This window comes from Nomia melanderi, chromosome 8, assembly GCF_051020985.1.
Source record: "Nomia melanderi isolate GNS246 chromosome 8, iyNomMela1, whole genome shotgun sequence".
In the NCBI taxonomy this organism is placed as follows: Eukaryota; Metazoa; Arthropoda; class Insecta; order Hymenoptera; family Halictidae; genus Nomia; species Nomia melanderi.
Window position 1 is genome coordinate 2,690,020 of NC_135006.1, and position 20,510 is coordinate 2,710,529.

Here is a 20,510-nt window from a genome sequence, read left to right on the forward strand (position 1 = left end):
TGTGTATATGTCACAAAATAAGTTACTTTATTTATCAATTATGGGAAAAAGAGATATACAATTGTAATATACATGATCTGATCTATATTACCTAAAAACCCATTTACGGGTGCTGTGCTGGTTTTTTACAAGTAATACACAAACAGTTTAGAAAACTTTTAAAGTAATAAATTTTGTTTCTACATAATACATTTATAATTTTTTAACAAATTATACAACAATAATGACTTGGATATATTCAATTAAAGTAAAAAAGAACATTTCATCATGAAAACACGGCAGTAATCTAAGTATACATTTTAACTTTCCATTGGACGCAACTGTCCAGATTGATACACATCAAACAATTTTATTTCACATTTTGAAGCGAAACGTATTTGTTGCTGCCGCTCTTATACAGGCTGTCGCAAAAAAATGTTACTACACTTCATTAGCTGGTAAAACGCTGAATTTTATGTATACCTCCCCCCCAACACAGTTTGTTATAAACATCGAAAGCAAATTGTACAATATTTAATATACACTTTATAAACAATCAAAGTGTGATAACATTGTTTTGTGACACCCTGTATATTAATAATTACAGTTACAACTAATCAAATTTAAGATATTTTGAAGAATTTAAGATCTTTAATAACAGGAAAATACTGTCAATTGTTATCTTATTATTATTATTATTATCATTGTACCCCATTTATACTCTGCAATCATTCTGATATATTGTGTCCAATGATGTCAATGTCTATATTGCGCCCAACAAAAGGTTAATAATATAATGCCCACTCATTTTCCTGTAGGAACGTATCTACTACTTCTTTCATTGCTAAGTTTGGGATTAACTGATCTTGAGTTAAACGAACTCTAGTAACTGGATCAAAATGTCCCACCCTTTGCAAATGTTCTTCTATATCTTTTCTCTCGTATGTAATTCCACTTGGTGTAATTACTGGTTCTTGCAAAATTTCAAAACTAATTTTTCCACATAAGTAGTCAGGTACTTCCCTCTTCTACTCGATATGTTCATAAAACCATGAATGGACAATTATTATTTGTTATACATATATAATTAAAAAATATAATAAAGAAAAAACTCACCCTTCTTCGTTCGTCCACTTTTTCAAATAAATCATTAAGTCGAGCCATACACGTATCTCTTTTTTCTTCTACTTCTTCTTTTTTTCTTGTAAATGTATCAGATGCAGCTTCTCCTTCAGTTTTTCCATTTGTTTCTATTGTCGCTTCTTGTTCTTTTAAAGCAGCTATGCTTCGTTCAGCGTCTTCTACTATCAACTGATTTAAATATGATTGTAACTCAATGTCTTGTGCTATCCTTTGCTCTTCCCTTAACTGGAAACAACGTTTTCTTGCTTGTCTTAGAATACTGGTCATCTCATCCCCATAGTTTAATTTTTGTTCCTTCGCCAAATCCACAGCTAAACAATTATTATTCAAGGCGCATAAGAACACAAAGGATCAATTTTAAATTATTGTAACACCATGAGTACCATAAAAAAGAATATTTGTGAAATATTTCTGTGTAACTATATACAGTAATGCCTGCTTAAATTTCACTAAAATCTGTATGGTTAAATTTCCAAGACTCATCCACACTTTTCTCCCAGCAGTTAGTCCCTCGAGCTCAACAAAGTCTCATCTCAGTAGGCAATGAATACAATGAATACAATGAAAAGAATACAAAACAGACATACATTAATTTCATTTTCCGCAATTTTAATCCTATTTTTATAATTGGAGCATCAGATAGCCGAGATTCTTTCGATTAAAACAAACCTAAACAAGACGCAAATCGGACTAATTTTACCGGTTTAATATAAATAACAGAATTAAATATATGAATACTTCAAATCGATAAAACTAGTCCAATTCGCGTCGTGTTTGGACTCATTTTAATCGAGAAAATCTTAGTAATCCATTGGTGTTACACTTATAAAGATAAGATGAAAATGACTGAAAATGAAATTTTCTCTCTTATGTGTTTATTTTTTTTAAATTACGGTATAGCTTTGAAATATTGGGCCCCGACCGTCACTGCTTGAGGTATTCTGCGTTCATCTCACTTGCACTCGTTATATCTATTCTCTTACTTAGTTGAGTCGTGTCCATGTCAATTCTTAGAAGACAAACTGTACCCTGCCTGTAAGAATTTCACTACTGGCTCCTGAGTTTTGTGAAATTTAAGCAGGCGTCACTGTATAACACAAATTTGTAGTATACTCAACTTATTTAATTCACATCTTTTCCAAATTCTATTTAACTAGGTATTTTACCGAATAAATGTTGCACTCTACTTAGAGCTATCTTCACCCAATTATAACGGAGCACAAGAAAAATATGAATTAACCACTTGTGCTGGTAATTGATGGACAGCTGTGACAAACTTGTCCAAACTTTATTGAACAGTAAGATCGAATAACATAAGCGCCATGTCCACATTTGAGATAGTCAACACTCAAAGTGCATAACATTTCGTCTCAGCACACATGGTTAAACAAGCTATGCACTAACACAAAGCATATTAAAAAGAATTCTTAATTATTCAGGCACTGCCTTATGGTGATCCGTTGTATACAAATTAAAAACTTAAAATCTATCAATGAATGATGCATATAAGTACCTCGTTGCAAATGTTTAACAGCTTCATCGAAAAGATCCAATTCCACAAGTGCGAGACCCAAAAAGAAATGACCTTTTACCAAACATGGATCAATATCTAGAGCACGTCTACAATCTTGGCAGGATGATTCCCATCGTTTGAGCTTTAGGTGGCACAGTGCTCGATTCGTAAAATACAATGCTTGGGACGGATTTTTAATCTATATAAATCAATGTAACATTATAATTTCTTTGTGTACTATAACCACAAGAACACTTACTATAGCTTTTGTGTAGCAACACGCTGCATCTTCATACTTGTGAAGATTGAAAAAACGATTTCCTTGTTCCTTTAATTCCTTGTCAGAAAGGTTTGCGGTTGTATACATTTTACTCATCTTGACAGCGATACTTTATCGCGAATTGACCAGCTCCCTGTGTATGAATTGTTCTCGATAAGTTTCCTTAAATCATCTTATAGAAAAAATCAGTTGTTTTGTTTAAAAAATAAATCAATAAACTGATGTATCACCTTAAATAAATACGTGTTCTTCCATTTTCTTGTTATATTTGTTACTCGTTGACCACAGTACGACAATACAGATATAACACAGGGTATAGTATTCAATAAAATCTGAGACCACTCGTGGATTATAAATCATGACACCAGAGAGCGCTGATACCATTCTTTTTGAGACCTATTGTATACATAGAGCTATGTACTTACCATCTACAATTACAATCACTGGGTTTGCCTTAGCCACAATTCGTACTTAAGATTTTTAAGTAAAATTTATAATGGTATTATTAAAAGTTAAATTTCTCAATCAAAAAGAAAAAATCACAATAAATAACATAAAAAATTGCATCCAAATAATAAACAGATTTTCATCTACTTGAAAAAATTTGAAGTTGGGAAGGCTATAGCAGGATAACGGGGTCAGAAGTGCTCTTAGACCAAATTTTCTCGAAAAAGTTTCTTTCGATAGCTTACCCATAAAAAACATTGTACGCCAATTTTTAGCTCAAACAGAAGGGTAATTATAGAGTAAATTCGAATTATCAGTTTTTGCCCCATTTTCCCTATTGAATAATACGTAAAAATTGTGAAAAAATTCGAAGACATTTTTGACATAGTAGTGCATGGTTGAGAATTTTTTGAGATTTTAGTTCCAAATTCTTAGCATGAAAAATTAAAAATCCCCCCAAAAAATAGAAAAATATAAATTTTGTAACGAAGCATTCGAGCAACAACTTTTTAATTTTGACATTAGTAAACATATTAGTATGACAGACATTCTCAAATTTTTTCAGATTTGTTGGCCTTTCAAAATTTTTTCAGGTTTTTAGTGTACTTTGTATAGTATCTATGTTATGTGACTTTTAGTATTTTAGAATTTTAAAAAATAACGTGCATATGAAAAAAAATGAAGTTATTGAAGTTAATCGAAAACGAATATGCATTATCTCTCAAAATTTCATCATTTATTTCAACAATTTGTTTGGCGAAGCGTTTAAGTTATCCGGCTGTAAATACGCTGGAAGTGTTTTTATCGCAGGTTCACGCCCGGCAGAGTACAATTTGTGTTTATAATATTTTTATTTTACGATCATAATCTTCTTCTAATCTTTTATTCTTTAAAATATTTTAGGAACATTCTTAACACGTTCAACTCGACGCATTTTTTGGAAGTCTCTATATTACACCGCCAGATGGACCAAACTAAGTGTGGACCACCGGTGGTCCACGCCGCCAGATGATAGTAATGCCCGTGGACCACTGGTGGTCCACGCCGGGTTGAACGTGTTAAATAAATATTATTTATTATTATGTAGTTAATACGTTAACTACTTATGTAAGTACATGCATTACGTATCCACCAATCTAATATAAAATATTTTCTGATGAAGCAAGAAGAAACACATCATAATTGAATAATAAGGACATGGTTTTAAATGAAAGTTATGGTATATACATTTGTCATATTGTGTTCCTAATAAAGTAAATAATCTAAATTTTAATATATAAACACTAATGTTACTACATATAGTTAAATTCACCAATATTTCACCAATAGTTCACCATATTATGTAGTTATATTACCTTAAAAATGTTAATGTATTTGCGGTATGTAAATTGTTATTGTATTATAATTTAATGTTAACAGTAGGTATTTAATTTCATTCTGTGTACATATTAGAACATGCGTTGATATAAGATACAGAATAACATTGTACATAATAATGTACTTCATTACATGTTTTGTATTTTTGTTTGAGTAAGTCTAATGTTTTATTCGTTCTTAATCATATAAGATTTACAATTGTTTTATAACTTTGAGATTACCTAACTACTAATTTGTTTACCAATCACCATTATTATGCTTCAGCTGTATTTGTTATAGTATACACGGCTATAGGCTTGTTTGAAATAGGGTGTTGTGCATATTCCACAGTAAGACCCATTTTGTGCTTAAAGAATTCCAACATTTTTCTTGCAACCAATTTATTATTTCCATGTACTTCTGAATGTCCTATATATTCTGTTAACTGTTAAAATAATCAATTTGGTAGTAACACATAGAAAATTTATGTTTGTATGATGATAGAAAAGATTTTATTACCTTCATCCATTGACATTCTGAAATTTCTCTGTCACATTTTTTAATATTAAAATTATTAGGAGATAAGTATAAAATTATATATATATCTGAACAGCCAAATGCATGCTCATGAGTATGTCTAAAACCTATTAAGCATTTAAAAGTAGTTTGAATGCCAGTTTCTTCAAGAACCTCTCTTTTCACAGCTGCTTCTATATCTTCACCTATTAATGGAATAGTTATGAATTATTTGATTAAAAATGTTTCAATTAAACATGGATATTTATACCTGGGTTTACATATCCACCCGGTAGTTTCCAAAATGGTGATCTTTGCGCATATTTTTCCTTAATGACTAAAACTTCTTTAGTTTTCTCATTGTACACAAATGCTCCAACACCTAAATTTGTGTGAGCATAATGTGGAACATTACATTCCTCATCTTTAACCAACCATAAGTACAGTGAAACATATTCTTCTCGCGCATGATGGAATTTAAATCCTTCTTTAACCAGTATCGGGACCCATTCAGAATGTGATAAATGTACTCGAAACCATATGGTACGCTTTTTATCTTTTATCCATTCTTGCAAGGAAACTATTATAAAGTCACAATTAGAAAAAAATATTAGTCTAGAATATTTATAAATATTGTACAAAAATAATAAAATAACAATGAAAATAGAGAACAACAAATTTTTAATCAAATAACATATTTTCTAATTTTTTATTAACAAATGTTGTATCACATACTTTTAAGACGCTGAGCAAATACTTCTGGTACGCAAGATTCCTCATTTGAATCGACAGTTACGCCGTTGTAATGATCGTTGTGCCCTTTAAAACACTTCGAAGTCATAGTTGGAGACGGTTTAATAGAGTGTGTAGTATAATAAAACGCTGGAGATAAAACGTACCGGAACTTTGATAAAAATTGATGTTGTTTCCATAGTTTAGTAACAAGACAGAATTTCATAGATATAGTACTGTGTACTGAAACATCCACCAATCTAGTACATAGTGAATGACTAGTATTGGTAAAAATTTTCCGAAGAAATACTTTAGAATAAACTATTTTATGACATTGTCTTGAAAGGGTACAGAAACGTTGCTGGAATTCTTTACGTGACACGGATTGAGCATTTTTTATTGTATTACGTAAAACATTAACATAAACATGATGAAACATTCTAACCTAATACTGTCATTATGAAAGTTTTAACAATTAATGTATAAAATACTTTTGCGATGTATATATAAATAATTACTTTATATTTACTATGAAATGTACAATATATGTATTTATTGCGTATAATAGTATCCGACTTTAATACGCATTACGTCATACAAAATATAACATGTGATAAATTGTTGTAAATAAATTATAGCCTCAACAATGCGTTATATAATCCACTAAATGATTAGAAATCTCTTGTAATTATAACAGGTTACAATTACTATTGTACAATAATATCAGGAACCCGTATATTATGATACATTAGCCCTATGAATATGCAATTAATCTATTATAATTCCATAATTTAATAATTTAAGTAATTATTACTAAATAATATGAATTTCATTATTCATGACATTACTGTACAACCACATAACGTAATTAAAGATATCAAGGGATGCAATCTTCATTTTTGTTCCAAAATAATTGCAAATTTTCGTATACTTTAATATCAGGAGAATTGTAATGTAAAGCCTGGCAAACACGGCAGTAATGTCGGGAAATGCTCTTAAAATAACCGTGTTCATTGATTACTTTGTAATATTTACGCCATTTGTGAAATTCGAGATACTTATCGTCATGACGATCAAGATATCGTATATAATTAGCTAAGGCTGATGGGTTAGCGAAATCTAAAACATGTAGGTATGAATCAGGTGGTAGCAATCGTTCGCAATCTCTTTTTGGCGCGCCCATTATTATTGGAACCGCTAATTTTTTATAACCGTTCCAAAATACTTTTTCCGTTAAATATTCTTTGCAATTGGAATTCTCGAAGGCTAAATAGAACTTATAAGCATTTAAATGGTGACAATCGTTAAAGAAATGGCCTGGGCACGCAGTCGCGTTACCGTTCAAACATTTTCCGTATATATCGAGATCATCACCAAGAATCATTTTAAGCTCTTTCACGTAGCCCCATCTATTGTTCGCTCCGCCACAGTTGCTGCCCATCACAGCAACCAATTTCTTTTTTGTTTTCTTGACGTCATCTTTCGAGGTATCTTTTTCAAAATTTACATGTGATCTAGGTATTGCTCGGCCATACGGTACCGGAACATCGCTGTCCATTCGATAGGTCATTGACCAATTGAATAAACCATTATATTCCGATATTTGCTGATTTCCATAGAGGAATGTGTGCATCGGTGATTCGTCGGTCAAGAAGATCCATCTTTGTTCCCGCCGACTCCTAATTGGCAATTCGGATACACCTTTCGTTAAGTGTAAATGAAATATAACCGCATCCGCTATAACTATATCTTTCGGCCGATATGATATCACGCATTCTGATACCGAGCAATCCTCCCACGGAGAATATCTGAAAACGTTATTATTCACGTTACTCTTCGCAATATCTATTTCGAATAGGATCTAACACACATTCGTACTGTTGAACAAATTATACTATTATTTTTATTAATATAATGACTCGGTTTTATTAACTCTTTGTCTGTAAAGCGTTTGATGTGCCTGCGTTCCAAAAACTTCCCGTGCATCCAAATTAAAATCAAATAGGGTTCCTTTTTCGTATTAATTTTCGGCGGTGGAAAACTTCCCTCAGAAGACAAAAGCCACCTTCCAAGTGAAGTCATCTTACCAATCTAACACGAGGAAAGGTGTGAATTAATTATTTTGTAAATATAAGAATTTTTTCTGGAGGACTTTTTATTCAGAGGAAAAGAGAAAATTAATTGAAACGGGATTTAAAGCAGTGGGTTACGATTAAAATAGTTTATTTCTCTCCGATGTGATGGTACACGATCCTTACCAGGGTTTAAATATTTCACAGATATTAAGCTAGTATGTGGCACGGTCGATAAAAAAAATTATTCAATAATTGCGCAGAAGAAATGAAAATAAATTAATGTGCAAGCGAAACAACGAACGTACCTGTTCGTCATTCAAATTGGATTCTCTTGATGGTATTCTCATGACGTCCACTATTTCTCTCCGATATTCCGTTTGTTTAGAGGCCAATTTCTCTGGGGCTCTTCCGCCAAGGAAGTTCGGGAAAATAAAAAAAATTGTGCAAAATATCGACCAACAAGTACACAAGTATAGAAACACTCGAATGTATCGCGGTGCTCCGAACATTGTACGTTCTATCACCTCGAAGACGGCGCGTAGCAAGTACCATCCAAAGCATATCGGCACTTGGTCTACGCTACGTTTCTGTTCTTTAGGGTATCCTCTTTACCTTTTTATCCTCGTATATTACTTCACAGTAACTAGGTAGCGTGATAGTGATCAGACACAAAACAGTATCATAGTTCGATAATTTAGGTTATTTGTTGTTTGGACAGTGATAAAGAAAAGTGAAAGAATCTTTGAAGAATGAAGTAATTCCGGACGACGATCGACAAGGCTACCTTTAACTTCACGTGCGCTGCAACTGATCGTTGATCCCGATTGTCTTGGTTAACCAAGTGTGACGGTCCTCGGTGCAGTAAGTTGTGAACGTTACCTCCAGGACTGACAAAGCATATTATACCGCTTTTGACAATTGAATGTTGCTGACGCGTGTTGAAATTCGTTGTAAATATACGAACGTTTATTACACCGCAAACACTACTACGGAAGATGTAAAAATACAAAGGCATATTACTCACAATCTTTTTTCTGTAGAGAATTGGTTGCATCGGTGTAGTTTTGTTTAATATTAATATATTTGATGTGTTATAATTGCTGTCCATTAAGGGTTTCGAATGAATTATTACATTCGATGTTATACATTAGATAGCCACCACTTTTTCGATCATAGATGATCGGAATTGTATAATTTTATTATTATATAGTGATACACCATTTAATCATTAAAGGCTTTACATATTTTAGAGTTTTGATAGTTGAATATTGAACATTATTAAATGTATATAACATTCAAGTACGTAATCTCGACATTGTGATAAATATTTTGTTTGAACATTGATAGTTAATTTATTTTAATGATACATTTTATGTTCATATATGAATAATACTATATAATTTAAATACACTTTAAAATAAGCATACTTTCGTATATTTAAGCATTACAATCAAATGGTACGATTCAGTAAGTGGACAATGAAAGATGGCGGATCAGCTTACGATCATTTCATTGGTTGATTTTACAAATTACATTTATATTAATATTAAATAGAATAAGACTTTATTGTCCAAATAAATATTTAAAAACTTGATATATTAATACAAAAGACTCTATATTATCTGTTATTATTAACATGTCATTAATAGTAAACATATCGTTATTGCTCGCTTGTAACGGTTAGCGCCACGATTCGCGTCGGATACGTACCGCCACTATTTCCGTTTCCGTCTCCAGGAAAGTAAAGAATGAGATGAGCACGTGGATGTGAAGTGGTGAAGTTTTTTAACGATATTTATTAATGTAAATGATCTATTAATTTGTTTAACCTTATAAATGTGAAAAAGAAGAAAGGGGAATTAAATTTCTATTCTATTAAATAAAAAAATGGAGCGAAAAGACGAGCAGAGAAATGTAAAATTGATTGAAAAAGTTAATAAAAGGGAATCCATAACAAGAAAGCTTAGTAAGGGAAATATTCGTAAATCCAAGGATATTAGTTCCACGAAATCTGAAAATTTCAAGACATTAAATGAAGAGAATGGTAAAATAGTGAAACGTGGCTTAAAACGAAAACGTACTGTAAATGATGGTATACAAAATAAACTTTCATCTGAAAATATAATTTCGAAAACTATTAGTCTGGGTGTAAAAAAATTTAAAAAACGGAAGAAAGTAGATAATAATAAACAAAATACAGATACATTAAATTTAACTGACTTGTCAAAAGAACATATACTTCAATGTATCAGTGCTATTTTCCATTTAAATGAGGAGCAATTGAAAAATAAAAATGCTTTATTTGAAGGAGAGTCCCACCCAATATTTATGCAAGTAACATGCATAAGAGTACCGAAAACACCAAGGAGACACATGAGAATGTAGGTGCAAATATATTGAAATTATAATTATTTTACAAATAATTTTAAAGAAAAATATTTTCAATTTATTACACATGTCTATTTATATTATCTATAGCTTACAAATGATTATAGCTTTTTAATTACCAATGGATCCTTATGAGGAACCATGATTATATTTCTTTAGAATGATGTACTTATGTGTTTATAGCATATGATCTTATTATGATAGAAAGTAGTTATAATTCAAAATTTTTATTTTTCAGATTATTACCATATTCAATAGTTTCTGAAGACGATGAAATTGCATTATTTGTAGGCGATCTACAAAGAGGTAGAAGACAAGATAATGAGATAACAGTGGAGCATTATGAAGAATTATTACACAAACATGGTTGCACAAACATAAAAATAATATCTATGAACCAAGTTAAAACTGAATACGATCAATATGAGTTAAAAAGAAAACTTGTTGGAAGCTATGATCATTTTCTTGTAGATGGAAAAATTGCTGGACATTTGTCTCATTTATTAGGGAGAGAGTTTTACAAGAAAAGAAAATTACCAGCATCTATTAGGTTGAAAAGTAAAGATCTGAAACATGAAATAGAATATGCTTTAAAAAAGACTTGTATGCAGTTGCATTCATGTGGTGATACTCATATTGTTCAAATTGGACATACATCAATGAAAAAAGAAGAAATTTTAGAAAATGTGTTAGCAACATGTATTGGTTTATCTAAGAATTATCCAGGAGGTTGGATTAATATACGTTCCATTCGTCTTAAAACAGCCAAAAGCCTTGCTATTCCTATTTATACATCATTGAGTATGTTTTATTACTTTTTTGCATTAAATTTTAAACAAAAGAATACTTTTACGTGCTTTTAGATTTTCTTTAATTTCTCTTCACTTTGCAGGAAATAAAAATTCTGTTAAAATACCAGTGGTACAGGCCAAACGGCCTAAAGCATATCGTGATGTGACAGATGAATTAAGTACTGTCACTAATAATGTTACAGTCACTGTTAGACCAGAAGGAGAGGTTATTGTACGAAAGAAGAATAAAGGTTAAAAATGAGTAAAATCAACAAAAAATTGTAATGATTTATGTATTACTTTATTGAATCTAGTAAATAAAATTGAAAAATTACTTTTCTAACTATCGTTATCTGAATATTCTGTTAGACATATATGAGATGTTCAACTATTGTTTGCTAAGCGTTACTTCCTTGATTATACACAAAATATTTGTGTTAAATATTATATTCTTAATTTTAACATACGCAAGGGGAAACAAATACAATCGTAATCATAATAATTAGTATAAAATAGTTTGATCTTTTTTAGAAATACTTTGATATCCATTTGCTGGCACTGTTGGAATGTTATTCTGAACACTACTTGTATTTTGCACATATTTGTGTGTATTAACAGCATTAGTAACAACTTCAATTTCTTGGAAATTCTGAAGTCGTTGAATATCTTTATCTTTCCTTAATTTAGTATTGGGAAGTTTTCTTAACTTTACAATTTGGGTACAGTCAATATTTAATTCCTGGCAGCATATATCAATTAACGTCTGATATGTCAAATTGTTTTGACATATTTCAACTTCTATGAAGTCTGGATCCAGAGCATCAGCAATACGAATCTTTAATATTAATTCTAAAATGCAGAATATGTTAGTAAAACAGTAGCAAAATACATAAAACAAAAGAATGACAAGTATCTTACCATCTGTGTATAAACCGTTGCAAGTCATTCTATGTATTTCTGAATCTACAGTTCCATGTACAAAGTCATTTTTCAAATACTTTGGTATATTATTATGCATTGTTATATCATTCAATTCTAATTTCGAATCAACTGCATCTAAAAGTTTCAGAATTTGTGGTTTGGTAGATACAAATTTTGGAGTTTCTCCAAAGTTAGATTTGATATACTTAAATGCTCCATTCATTAAAAGAAGGGCAGCTACATCAAAATAACCGTTTCTACACGCCCAGTGTAAAGCAGTCCTTGAAAAAGAACAATGAATTACAGGATTGTTTGGGCATTTTAAATTTAAAATTATTTTAATTTAGTAAGGATAGAAATACCACGTTTAAATTAGTAAATGCGTTTTATAATTTATAAAAAATGTGTACACAATATCACAAATAATGAGGAATATACCATCCACTATGAATGTCCTGTGCATTAACATCAACTCCTGACTTTAGCAATTCTTGAACTGCGTCTATATCGCCAACGCTGGCAGCCTTTCTTAAACGCTCTTCTAATATATTTTTACTGTCTCTTATTTTTTTTAAACACTGACCAATTGTTTTCTTACTGTCCATGTTATCATAAGTAGAAAGTAAGTCTACGAATTTCACATTTTTTTCCATCACAAATTTATCCGAGACATGTTTAAATAAGCACCATAAACATATTCACAATAAATTCGATTGTTAATTAACAAGTGTCTTGTTTAATTTATACTATATATACACTATCAAACAAAATATGTGTATAGTTATTTACTAGTATATTCTATTATTTGAAAGAATTAATGAAAATGGAATTTTTGTCTATTCTATACATGGGCATAGGCATAAAGGGATAGAGGGCATCATTTGCAGGGTTGACCGTTGTTTGAAAGCAGGAACTCCTAGAATTGATATCTGGATTTCATTGGATACTGTTCACGCATATTGCCTAATCCTAATTATAAAACTGTAATCCTCACAAATTTGAAATTATATTCATATGTTTATAATCAAATCCATGTTTTTATGGTGTACATAAGATTATATGTAGTACTCTAGGGTCTTTCCCCTCACGGAGAATTATCGTCTCCATCCTTAAATAATTTGTTTTTTCACCTGTGTATTGAGTACTTATAGAGACCTTCATGTACAGCAAGGGTGGTTAAATTGGCGCCCGTGGGCATTTTAGTGACACTCCCCTCATGAAAAGTTATCCTGTCCACAGCTCTTATTTTTACCTGATATTAACTTATACAACTACTCACATACACAGTCTCGGGTAGCTTTTTTAAGTAGGATAGTGGGGGAACACTGTTTCCGAGTTACTAGCGTAAGGGGAGTAAGTTAGACACTTCTATTATAGAATGTTTCAGCCTTCGTTTTTTGTTAATGGGATTTGTTAGTGCATAGATTGAATCTAAAAAAATCCTGCTTTAAGTGCCTTATGTATATTTATTATTCATTGTATTCCTAAAAAAATTTTAGCGTTCCACTGACTCCTCGAAATTCTATATAAAAGATGTCGCTACAACTCACTATACCCATATTTACAAGCAACAAATAGATAGAAGAACTGTAACGTTAAATAATGTTATTTCTTGAAATGGAAAAAGAATAAGAGGTTCCTTAGCGTTGTGAGAAAGAATCCTCATTCTAATGATGTTATATATTTAAATAGAAAATATAGAAAAAATTAACATCAGTTAAAAATACCATAATTAACAATTATAAATATATGAATCGATTTGGGGCAATAGATAATGCAATCTAATACTGTTAGATCAAATATTTAATCATAATTTGTGCAAATTCTCCGCATTTTTTATCATAAATATTTATACTACGTAAAGGTCAATTCTGATCGCACTTCACGCCATCTTGTAGTACATGTTGATATCAGTACTATAATTCACTAGCCAGTAACTATCTAGCCTATCGCCATTTCGGAATAAAAATTTGTTTTAAGACGCATTGACATTTACTAATCTTATTGTTATTTATACAGTACTGTTTCTTGAAATAAAATTCGTGGATCTAGGTAATTAATAGTAAAATGGGTGAAGATTACAATGGAGGTGAGTATTCTAAATGTTCGCAAGAATACTGTGTGCTTTGCTACTGTTCCCGCGTTACAGCCAGGTAAATAAGTCGGTGATTGTAATGGCCGGAGAAACACATTCGTGAAAGTGATAAACATATTTGGAGACAGTTTCTGTTAGAATTTTTTCACAAAAACCAACAGAACTCTTATCCGCAAATCATCCACAATTGACTTCAACATAAACTGACCAACATCCAATCATTCTTGACAAGATCCTGCGAATTTAACGTTAACCTGATAAACAAGCCTCTAAGAAGATTGTTCTCATGGGTATACTTTTCATCAGACTCTGAGAGTTTTGTGTTCTTTGTTCGTTTTTTTGTACATTTTATTACACTTAAAAATCATCATTTTTCTAATATTTTAATTTTTGAGGTGCAGGTATTGAGAATGCATGTATATACTGTGAGTTATGTATATAGTCGATAATTTCATCAATATTCATGTGTGCACGGAATTATATAGAAAAAATAATCTATATGCAAATTCTAAAGTAATGAAAAAATAATATGGGTATAGAACAAAATTATATCAAAAATAGTTTACAATACTTAACCATGTTTTTAAATAACATAAAAATGTTATTATTGCTAATAAGAAAATGTATTTAATTGATATTTTTACATGTATTTTATGTGTATTTCATAGATCGTGATCGCCAAGACCGGGATAAGGATAGGGACAGGGACAGGGATCGTGATAGGCGACATAGATCTCGTAGTAGAGATCGTAGAAAACGTTCACGTTCAAGATCGAAAGATCGAAGAGATAGAAAGAGAAGTAGTTCACCCAAAAAAAGTCGTAGTTCCAGAAGAAGAAAACCATCACTTTATTGGGATGTTCCACCACCTGGGTTCGAACATATTACTCCTTTACAGGTAAGTGTTCAGATCGTTTATTTAAATATTTATCATTATTATTAAAATACCTCTAATAATAAAGAAATCATAATTATAATTATAATTATAAAATATCAAAATCAATATTTTTAATTCATAAGTCATATAACATGTAACAAAGGATTTTATGCATGTCTTCAATGTATCTGCAGTATCTGATAAAAAAATATGGCTCTGATTTTTTTTATTAAGAATCAATGATTCTTTATTCATTAAAAGAATTTGTTAAATTATTTGACCATATTTTAAACTTTTGTAATCTATTAATAGTTACATAAAATATTTGTTTAAACGAAATGATATTTTCCATTAAAACCAAAGAATTATAGGTTTTAGGAATTATAGGTAACACCTACCTAGTATATCAATATTTTACTTATCACAGTTTTACAAAGTTAAATGGAAATTTGGTCTGAATTTGGTCAGGTTTCTAAATTCTGTAAAGATTAACATAGGTAGAATTAAAATAGTTAGAAAATAAATTAATAGATCCAAAAATCAAAGAATAGGAATTATAAATTGAATGATTAATAATAATTAATAAAATCAAAGTTTTACAAAAATTCCAATGAATTGCACATAATAAGAAGAAAAATACTATAATCCATTAATAAATAATAATCAACTAATTGGAAACAAATTTATAGATATTTAAATAGTGTAACATACTGTGTGTAGCATGATATATAAATTTAGTATAATGTAATATGTTAATATATTCAAGTTATAATTTAGGTTGATCAGTTTGTTTGCATTAATAATACTGAAACTTTTACTTGAACAGTATAAAGCAATGCAAGCTGCTGGACAAATCCCGGCAAACATAGTGGCAGACACACCACAAGCAGCTGTACCAGTAGTTGGTAGTACGATTACTCGACAAGCAAGAAGACTTTATGTAGGAAACATTCCATTCGGCGTGACTGAAGAAGAAATGATGGAGTTTTTCAATCAACAAATGCATCTTTCTGGACTTGCACAGGCTGCTGGAAATCCAGTATTAGCATGTCAAATCAATTTAGACAAAAACTTTGCTTTCCTAGAGGTATATTTATATTTGCTTGGAAATGAGATTTTTTTACGTTTAGCATGTGTTACACCGTGAAATATTTATTTTATTTTTTTAGTTCCGTTCGATAGACGAAACGACACAAGCTATGGCTTTTGATGGCATCAACTTTAAGGGGCAAAGTTTGAAAATAAGAAGACCACACGATTATCAGCCAATGCCAGGAATGACTGATAATCCAAGTATGAACGTGCCAGGTACGGTTCCCGGTATGTTTTATACATACTCTTTATACATCTTATGTGCTTCTTAGACGTTCTTGGTACAATTTAATGTGAAGTATAATACAACGTTTTGAAATTTCAGATTCTCCACACAAGATCTTCATTGGTGGTTTACCCAATTATTTGAACGAAGAACAGGTATGCAAACAAATCTGTGATATAGTATTTCGTTTATTGCACACCTTTGGATGCAGTTTTTAGTCACTGGTGTCGATACTTAAATGAATCTGTTTTACTTGATCGAAATCACAATAAGGTGTTGAACATATACAATATATTTAATTGGCATCAGAGATTAAATTAATTGCGCCGCAGTATAACAATGCTGTAGGATTACTTTAACTATGCTAGTTCTCAGCATTGTGAGTTATACCAAAGGATTAAATTATAACATAGGCATTTAGCTATTTAGCGGAGTTCAAAACTTGCGAAGATGTGTGTCAGCTATCCAAATGCCATAGAGGTATGTATGTGTATCCATTGGATTTCAGCGTCGGCTAGGTGTTATTTAAATTAGTTGAAGTAGGTTGCAGTTCCATTTGTGTTTCTAGCCAAGAGTTGGCAGCGTTGAAGTTTGTAATTCCTTGGAAGTTCGTCTCTTCTCGAATCGCCATTATTCGTTAGCGGATAGGGAAATAGTTAGAGGTGTTACAGCATTCAGGCGGCACGTGGCTGTAGCTGTCGCATTTATTTACAGTTCTTTGAAGATCATCGTGGACCCAACCAAGGGAATACGAAACCTTTTTCTTTATACTCAGGAACCTTTGATTGAATATCAAATCAGATTTATAGGGGGAAGGGTAGGAGGGAAGAGTAGTTGTACATAAAATAATTATTCACATTGAGAATTGTTAGGTGCGAAGAATTATCTTCAATAATAAAGGTTCTTTGTAATTCCTACATCTAGAACACTATTTCAGAGTCAGTCTATTCTCATGCTGTGGTATTACATCCGAAACAGATTTTTTAGGACTACAAGAGATAAGTCAACGTTTTGTGCATCAGTTTTTTTTTTAATGGGATTACAGGGTCAACACATAAATCTTATGTGCATCTGGTAACAGCTCCAAGTCCTTTGGCATCTATTCTTTTCAGGAGTATCTTTTCTCTTGCAGCTATTTTCTTTACAGGCTTTTCAGGCTTTACAACTCTTCGTCCTTGTGCCTTGTTACATTTACAGGTTACACGAATGAACTTATATGTGTTTATAAGTATCAGTAATGTGCATTTGTACAAAGACAAAGTGCAAAGAGAAAGTAAGAAAATAAAAGTCGGTAAAAATGTGATTACGTTAAACGTCGGAAAAGTTAATACTGTGTTCTTACAGTGATAATATTGTTGAAGTAATACAATCAGAAAAAGAACCAAACAAACAAACGAACAAACAAACAAACAAGTATAACCATTTGGTTATTGTGTAGTAACTGTGGACTGATACCAGTGCCCTTTCTCCCCATTTCTTAGCTTAGGGTCGCGCCGATCAAAAGCATTTGCTTACCACTACCACTACTTCTACCACTACTTCTACCACTACTACTACTACTGAACATGACAAAATACCACACTGCCTGGAGAGAGGCTAGCCCAGTCCCTCGAGGCAAGTACTTATATCATTTTCATGCCTTCGTATTGGGCTTATGCGACTTTTGCAGCCCCTTTTTTGAAGACTTTGGTCCTTCCGTACAAATGGTGCGTTTTCTAATTCGATAGTTTTTCATTGATAATAGCGTGTTGCTTGATATCACATGAGTATTAACAGTGTATTAGGAAATACCGAATTACATAAGGGTTAAAATGGTAAAATCTTAATGTGTGAAACTTCTATGCTCACTTCAAGAAGTGGCTTATTCTCCTAGGTAGTCATAATATTTCAGTCAAATTCAAATCTAACGTCTTCACGATGATACAGTCCTTATTGAGGTATATGTACAGAATTAATGAAGGCATATACAGTTTCTCGGATCGTATTACAGATCGTTAATAATTAATGCTTGAACTAAGATAGACTAGGATATTGTTTACATATGCCTTGATAAATTAATTGAAACATTTATAAAGCATCGATTGTTAAGCTGTGTATACCACAGTTACTTGGAAATATCAACTTCCAGTAATAATGATACATCTTCATTAAATGCAACATGCTGTTATCTCTGCTTTAGAGTTTTCAGTACTTCAGGGAAGTGGAAAAACGTAAGTAAATTTAAGGTACACTTCTTTCTGAAGAGAGAATAGAAATGAATGTGGGAGAAATCCGCGTTTGAAGAGCAAGAGTGTTCTGTTCGAAACATTGACAAAAATCTGTTCCAGACTGGAGTAAAACTTTTGTATGTAAGAAAGATATTGTATGAAGATGTTATATGGAAATCACATAGGCGAGATATGATATATCTATTCATTTATATTGAATTTTTTACTTTTGGATTATGCAACTTATAGTTAGACATATTTAAAAACTACCTATAAACTCTAATGTACAGATTTTTCATTCATAGTTTGCAAACATATAATAATATTAATTACATTTTTACAGTAGCCGATAACTCAACATGTAAAGTACGCCTCTCATAAGTTAACCGACTACCTGTAAGCTAAAACTGTACACGGACAAAGGGAATCATTCGCTCGTTCTACTTAATTCTCTCTGAGAAGACTCTTAACACATAGTATCTCCATGTCCACAAGACAGTGAGATGATTATTACAAATTCCGTAAACATAAAAAAAACCATAGACGTGAAATCTTCTGCCAATATCGTTCTCTATCTTTATATCTTACTTTATTGTATTTTATTTTGTCGTGTTCGTTGTTACAAAATGAATTGCGAACTGACGATTTCCCTGGTCTCTATGTAGTTTTAGTTTGCAAATAGCCTGTTAACTCGCCAGAGGAATACTTTACAGAGTATTCTGACATATGACGAATCAGATAGTATTGCTGAAAGTGATGAAATCAGAAAAGTAAAATTTACAATAAGGTGTAGTATATAATACAATGTTAAGAATTGATAAAACCATTGTCATGACATCGATAAAATTTGTCTAAAACATGTGTTTATTATTCTTATATTTTTTATTTTTTACTTATCTGTTGTTATAACTGTACAGACGGTGTCGGCTACTGGAGATAGTTTTGTTTTAAGATGTTAGTCTTATATGTATGAATAGAAAATTATGAATATTATTAAAATATATAGAATAAAGAAAAATGAGTTGCATAGTCTAAGCAGATCTAGATAATCTTAATGCAACATAAGTAAATAAATAATGTTTGTTTTCATAACACAGGTGAAGGAGTTATTGATGAGCTTTGGACAACTAAGAGCATTCAACCTAGTGAAGGACTCGGCCACAGGTCTATCCAAGGGTTATGCATTCTGCGAGTATGTTGACGTCTCGATGACCGATCAAGCAATCGCTGGATTAAATGGTATGCAGTTGGGAGATAAAAAACTGATCGTTCAACGGGCTAGCGTAGGTGCCAAAAATCCCATGATTGGCGCACAAGCTCCAGTACAAATTCAGGTGCCTGGATTGTCTATGGTGGGAACTAGTGGTCCAGCAACTGAGGTAATTTCAATTATGATTTTTTTGTTTTTATATAAAACAGAATGGATAAAAATTATTTGAATAACTTATATAGGTACTTTGCTTACTGAACATGGTAACTCCTGAGGAACTAATGGAAGAAGAAGAATACGAGGATATTCTAGAAGACATTAAAGAAGAATGTAATAAATATGGTGTGGTTCGCTCTGTAGAAATACCAAGGCCTATAGAAGGTGTTGATGTACCTGGATGTGGAAAAGTAAGTTTTACGTGTATAGTTTTATTATTTATTTCCGATTATATATAAATAAAAAGCATATATTTTTACATAATTTTTGTTTATTACAGGTATTTGTCGAATTTAATAGCGTGATTGACTGCCAGAAGGCACAGCAAACACTTACGGGACGAAAATTCAACAATCGTGTTGTTGTGACATCTTACTTTGATTCCGACAAGTATCATCGCAGAGAATTCTAAATAATAGAATTATTTCTCTTTTCATACCGATTAA

At 31.5% G+C, this 20,510-nt stretch overlaps 5 protein-coding genes across 14 annotated transcripts; 2 read left to right on the top strand and 3 right to left on the bottom strand.

Moving 5' to 3' along the window:
- Positions 1-4: 4 nt before the first annotated feature.
- Positions 5-3,311, bottom strand: STUB1 (STIP1 homology and U-box containing protein 1). Of its 2 annotated transcripts, none has more exons than XM_031975908.2 (5): positions 3,146-3,311; positions 2,895-3,048; positions 2,636-2,834; positions 1,096-1,433; positions 5-1,007 (listed from the first exon to the last, which is right to left on the bottom strand). In XM_031975908.2, the coding sequence occupies exons 2-5, from the start codon at positions 3,009-3,011 to the stop codon at positions 765-767; spliced, it is 897 nt and encodes a 298-aa protein (XP_031831768.1). In that variant the 5' UTR covers positions 3,012-3,048; positions 3,146-3,311; the 3' UTR covers positions 5-764. The 2 variants fall into 2 exon arrangements, with proteins under 2 accessions (XP_031831768.1, XP_031831769.1); XM_031975909.2 differs by having other exon boundaries at positions 2,895-3,087; positions 3,146-3,304.
- Positions 3,312-4,874: 1,563 nt separating this feature from the next.
- On the bottom strand, positions 4,875-9,294 carry LOC116426650 (uncharacterized). Of its 6 annotated transcripts, none has more exons than XM_031975900.2 (5): positions 6,134-6,798; positions 5,970-6,063; positions 5,506-5,814; positions 5,238-5,440; positions 4,875-5,163 (listed from the first exon to the last, which is right to left on the bottom strand). In XM_031975900.2, the coding sequence occupies exons 1-5, from the start codon at positions 6,164-6,166 to the stop codon at positions 4,993-4,995; spliced, it is 810 nt and encodes a 269-aa protein (XP_031831760.1). In that variant the 5' UTR covers positions 6,167-6,798; the 3' UTR covers positions 4,875-4,992. The 6 variants fall into 6 exon arrangements, 2 of the variants coding, with proteins under 2 accessions (XP_031831760.1, XP_031831759.1); XR_012999129.1 differs by lacking the exons at positions 4,875-5,163; positions 5,238-5,440 and adding exons at positions 7,900-8,057; positions 8,347-8,446; positions 8,826-9,294 and having other exon boundaries at positions 5,750-5,814; positions 5,970-7,774; XR_004234954.2 differs by lacking the exons at positions 4,875-5,163; positions 5,238-5,440 and adding exons at positions 7,900-8,057; positions 8,347-8,928; positions 9,066-9,293 and having other exon boundaries at positions 5,750-5,814; positions 5,970-7,774.
- A 430-nt stretch (positions 9,295-9,724) lies between these two features.
- Positions 9,725-11,563, top strand: LOC116426651 (ribosomal L1 domain-containing protein 1). The gene is made up of 3 exons (XM_031975901.2): positions 9,725-10,422; positions 10,668-11,230; positions 11,322-11,563. Exons 1-3 carry the CDS (start codon positions 9,929-9,931, stop codon positions 11,474-11,476), a joined length of 1,212 nt encoding a protein of 403 aa, XP_031831761.2. The 5' UTR covers positions 9,725-9,928; the 3' UTR covers positions 11,477-11,563.
- LOC116426655 (ankyrin repeat domain-containing protein 40) lies at positions 11,506-13,686 on the bottom strand. 2 transcript variants are annotated; one of them, XM_031975912.2, is made up of 4 exons: positions 13,272-13,390; positions 12,580-13,057; positions 12,139-12,422; positions 11,506-12,069 (listed from the first exon to the last, which is right to left on the bottom strand). In XM_031975912.2, exons 2-4 carry the CDS (start codon positions 12,792-12,794, stop codon positions 11,723-11,725), a joined length of 846 nt encoding a protein of 281 aa, XP_031831772.1. In that variant the 5' UTR covers positions 12,795-13,057; positions 13,272-13,390; the 3' UTR covers positions 11,506-11,722. The 2 variants fall into 2 exon arrangements, with proteins under 2 accessions (XP_031831772.1, XP_031831773.1); XM_031975913.2 differs by lacking the exon at positions 12,580-13,057 and having other exon boundaries at positions 13,272-13,686.
- A 348-nt stretch (positions 13,687-14,034) lies between these two features.
- U2af50 (U2 small nuclear riboprotein auxiliary factor 50) lies at positions 14,035-20,500 on the top strand. 3 transcript variants are annotated; one of them, XM_031975895.2, is made up of 8 exons: positions 14,035-14,230; positions 14,905-15,134; positions 15,940-16,200; positions 16,283-16,433; positions 16,531-16,586; positions 19,736-20,017; positions 20,091-20,255; positions 20,345-20,500. In XM_031975895.2, exons 1-8 carry the CDS (start codon positions 14,209-14,211, stop codon positions 20,474-20,476), a joined length of 1,299 nt encoding a protein of 432 aa, XP_031831755.1. In that variant the 5' UTR covers positions 14,035-14,208; the 3' UTR covers positions 20,477-20,500. The 3 variants fall into 3 exon arrangements, with proteins under 3 accessions (XP_031831755.1, XP_031831756.1, XP_076225972.1); XM_031975896.2 differs by having other exon boundaries at positions 14,036-14,230; positions 16,283-16,421; XM_076369857.1 differs by lacking the exon at positions 14,035-14,230 and adding an exon at positions 14,269-14,526.
- Positions 20,501-20,510: the final 10 nt, after the last annotated feature.

Excerpts from the sequence above, each read along its gene's own strand:
- U2af50 (XM_031975895.2), top strand. The coding sequence starts at position 14,209 with ATGGGTGAAGATTACAATGGAG. Across the intron at positions 14,231-14,904 it reads GGGTGAAGATTACAATGGAG|ATCGTGATCGCCAAGACCGG; the intron begins GTGAGTATTCTA and ends TGTATTTCATAG. Across the intron at positions 20,018-20,090 it reads CTAGTGGTCCAGCAACTGAG|GTACTTTGCTTACTGAACAT; the intron begins GTAATTTCAATT and ends TAACTTATATAG.
- LOC116426655 (XM_031975912.2), bottom strand. The coding sequence starts at position 12,794 with ATGGAAAAAAATGTGAAATTCGTAGACTTACTTTCTACTTATGATAAC. Across the intron at positions 12,423-12,579 it reads CAGGACATTCATAGTGGATG|GACTGCTTTACACTGGGCGT; the intron begins GTATATTCCTCA and ends TTCTTTTTCAAG. Across the intron at positions 12,070-12,138 it reads CAACGGTTTATACACAGATG|AATTAATATTAAAGATTCGT; the intron begins GTAAGATACTTG and ends TCTGCATTTTAG.
- STUB1 (XM_031975908.2), bottom strand. The coding sequence starts at position 3,011 with ATGAGTAAAATGTATACAACCGCAAACCTTTCTGACAAGGAATTAAAG. Across the intron at positions 2,835-2,894 it reads GTTGCTACACAAAAGCTATA|ATTAAAAATCCGTCCCAAGC; the intron begins GTAAGTGTTCTT and ends TGATTTATATAG. Across the intron at positions 1,008-1,095 it reads AAGTGGACGAACGAAGAAGG|AAGAGGGAAGTACCTGACTA; the intron begins GTGAGTTTTTTC and ends CATATCGAGTAG.
- LOC116426650 (XM_031975899.2), bottom strand. The coding sequence starts at position 6,405 with ATGTTTCATCATGTTTATGTTAATGTTTTACGTAATACAATAAAAAAT. Across the intron at positions 5,815-5,969 it reads ATTTGCTCAGCGTCTTAAAA|TTTCCTTGCAAGAATGGATA; the intron begins GTATGTGATACA and ends ACTTTATAATAG. Across the intron at positions 5,164-5,237 it reads CAGAATGTCAATGGATGAAG|TTAACAGAATATATAGGACA; the intron begins GTAATAAAATCT and ends TTATTTTAACAG.
- LOC116426651 (XM_031975901.2), top strand. The coding sequence starts at position 9,929 with ATGGAGCGAAAAGACGAGCAGAGAAATGTAAAATTGATTGAAAAAGTT. Across the intron at positions 10,423-10,667 it reads CCAAGGAGACACATGAGAAT|ATTATTACCATATTCAATAG; the intron begins GTAGGTGCAAAT and ends TTTATTTTTCAG. Across the intron at positions 11,231-11,321 it reads TCCTATTTATACATCATTGA|GAAATAAAAATTCTGTTAAA; the intron begins GTATGTTTTATT and ends TTCACTTTGCAG.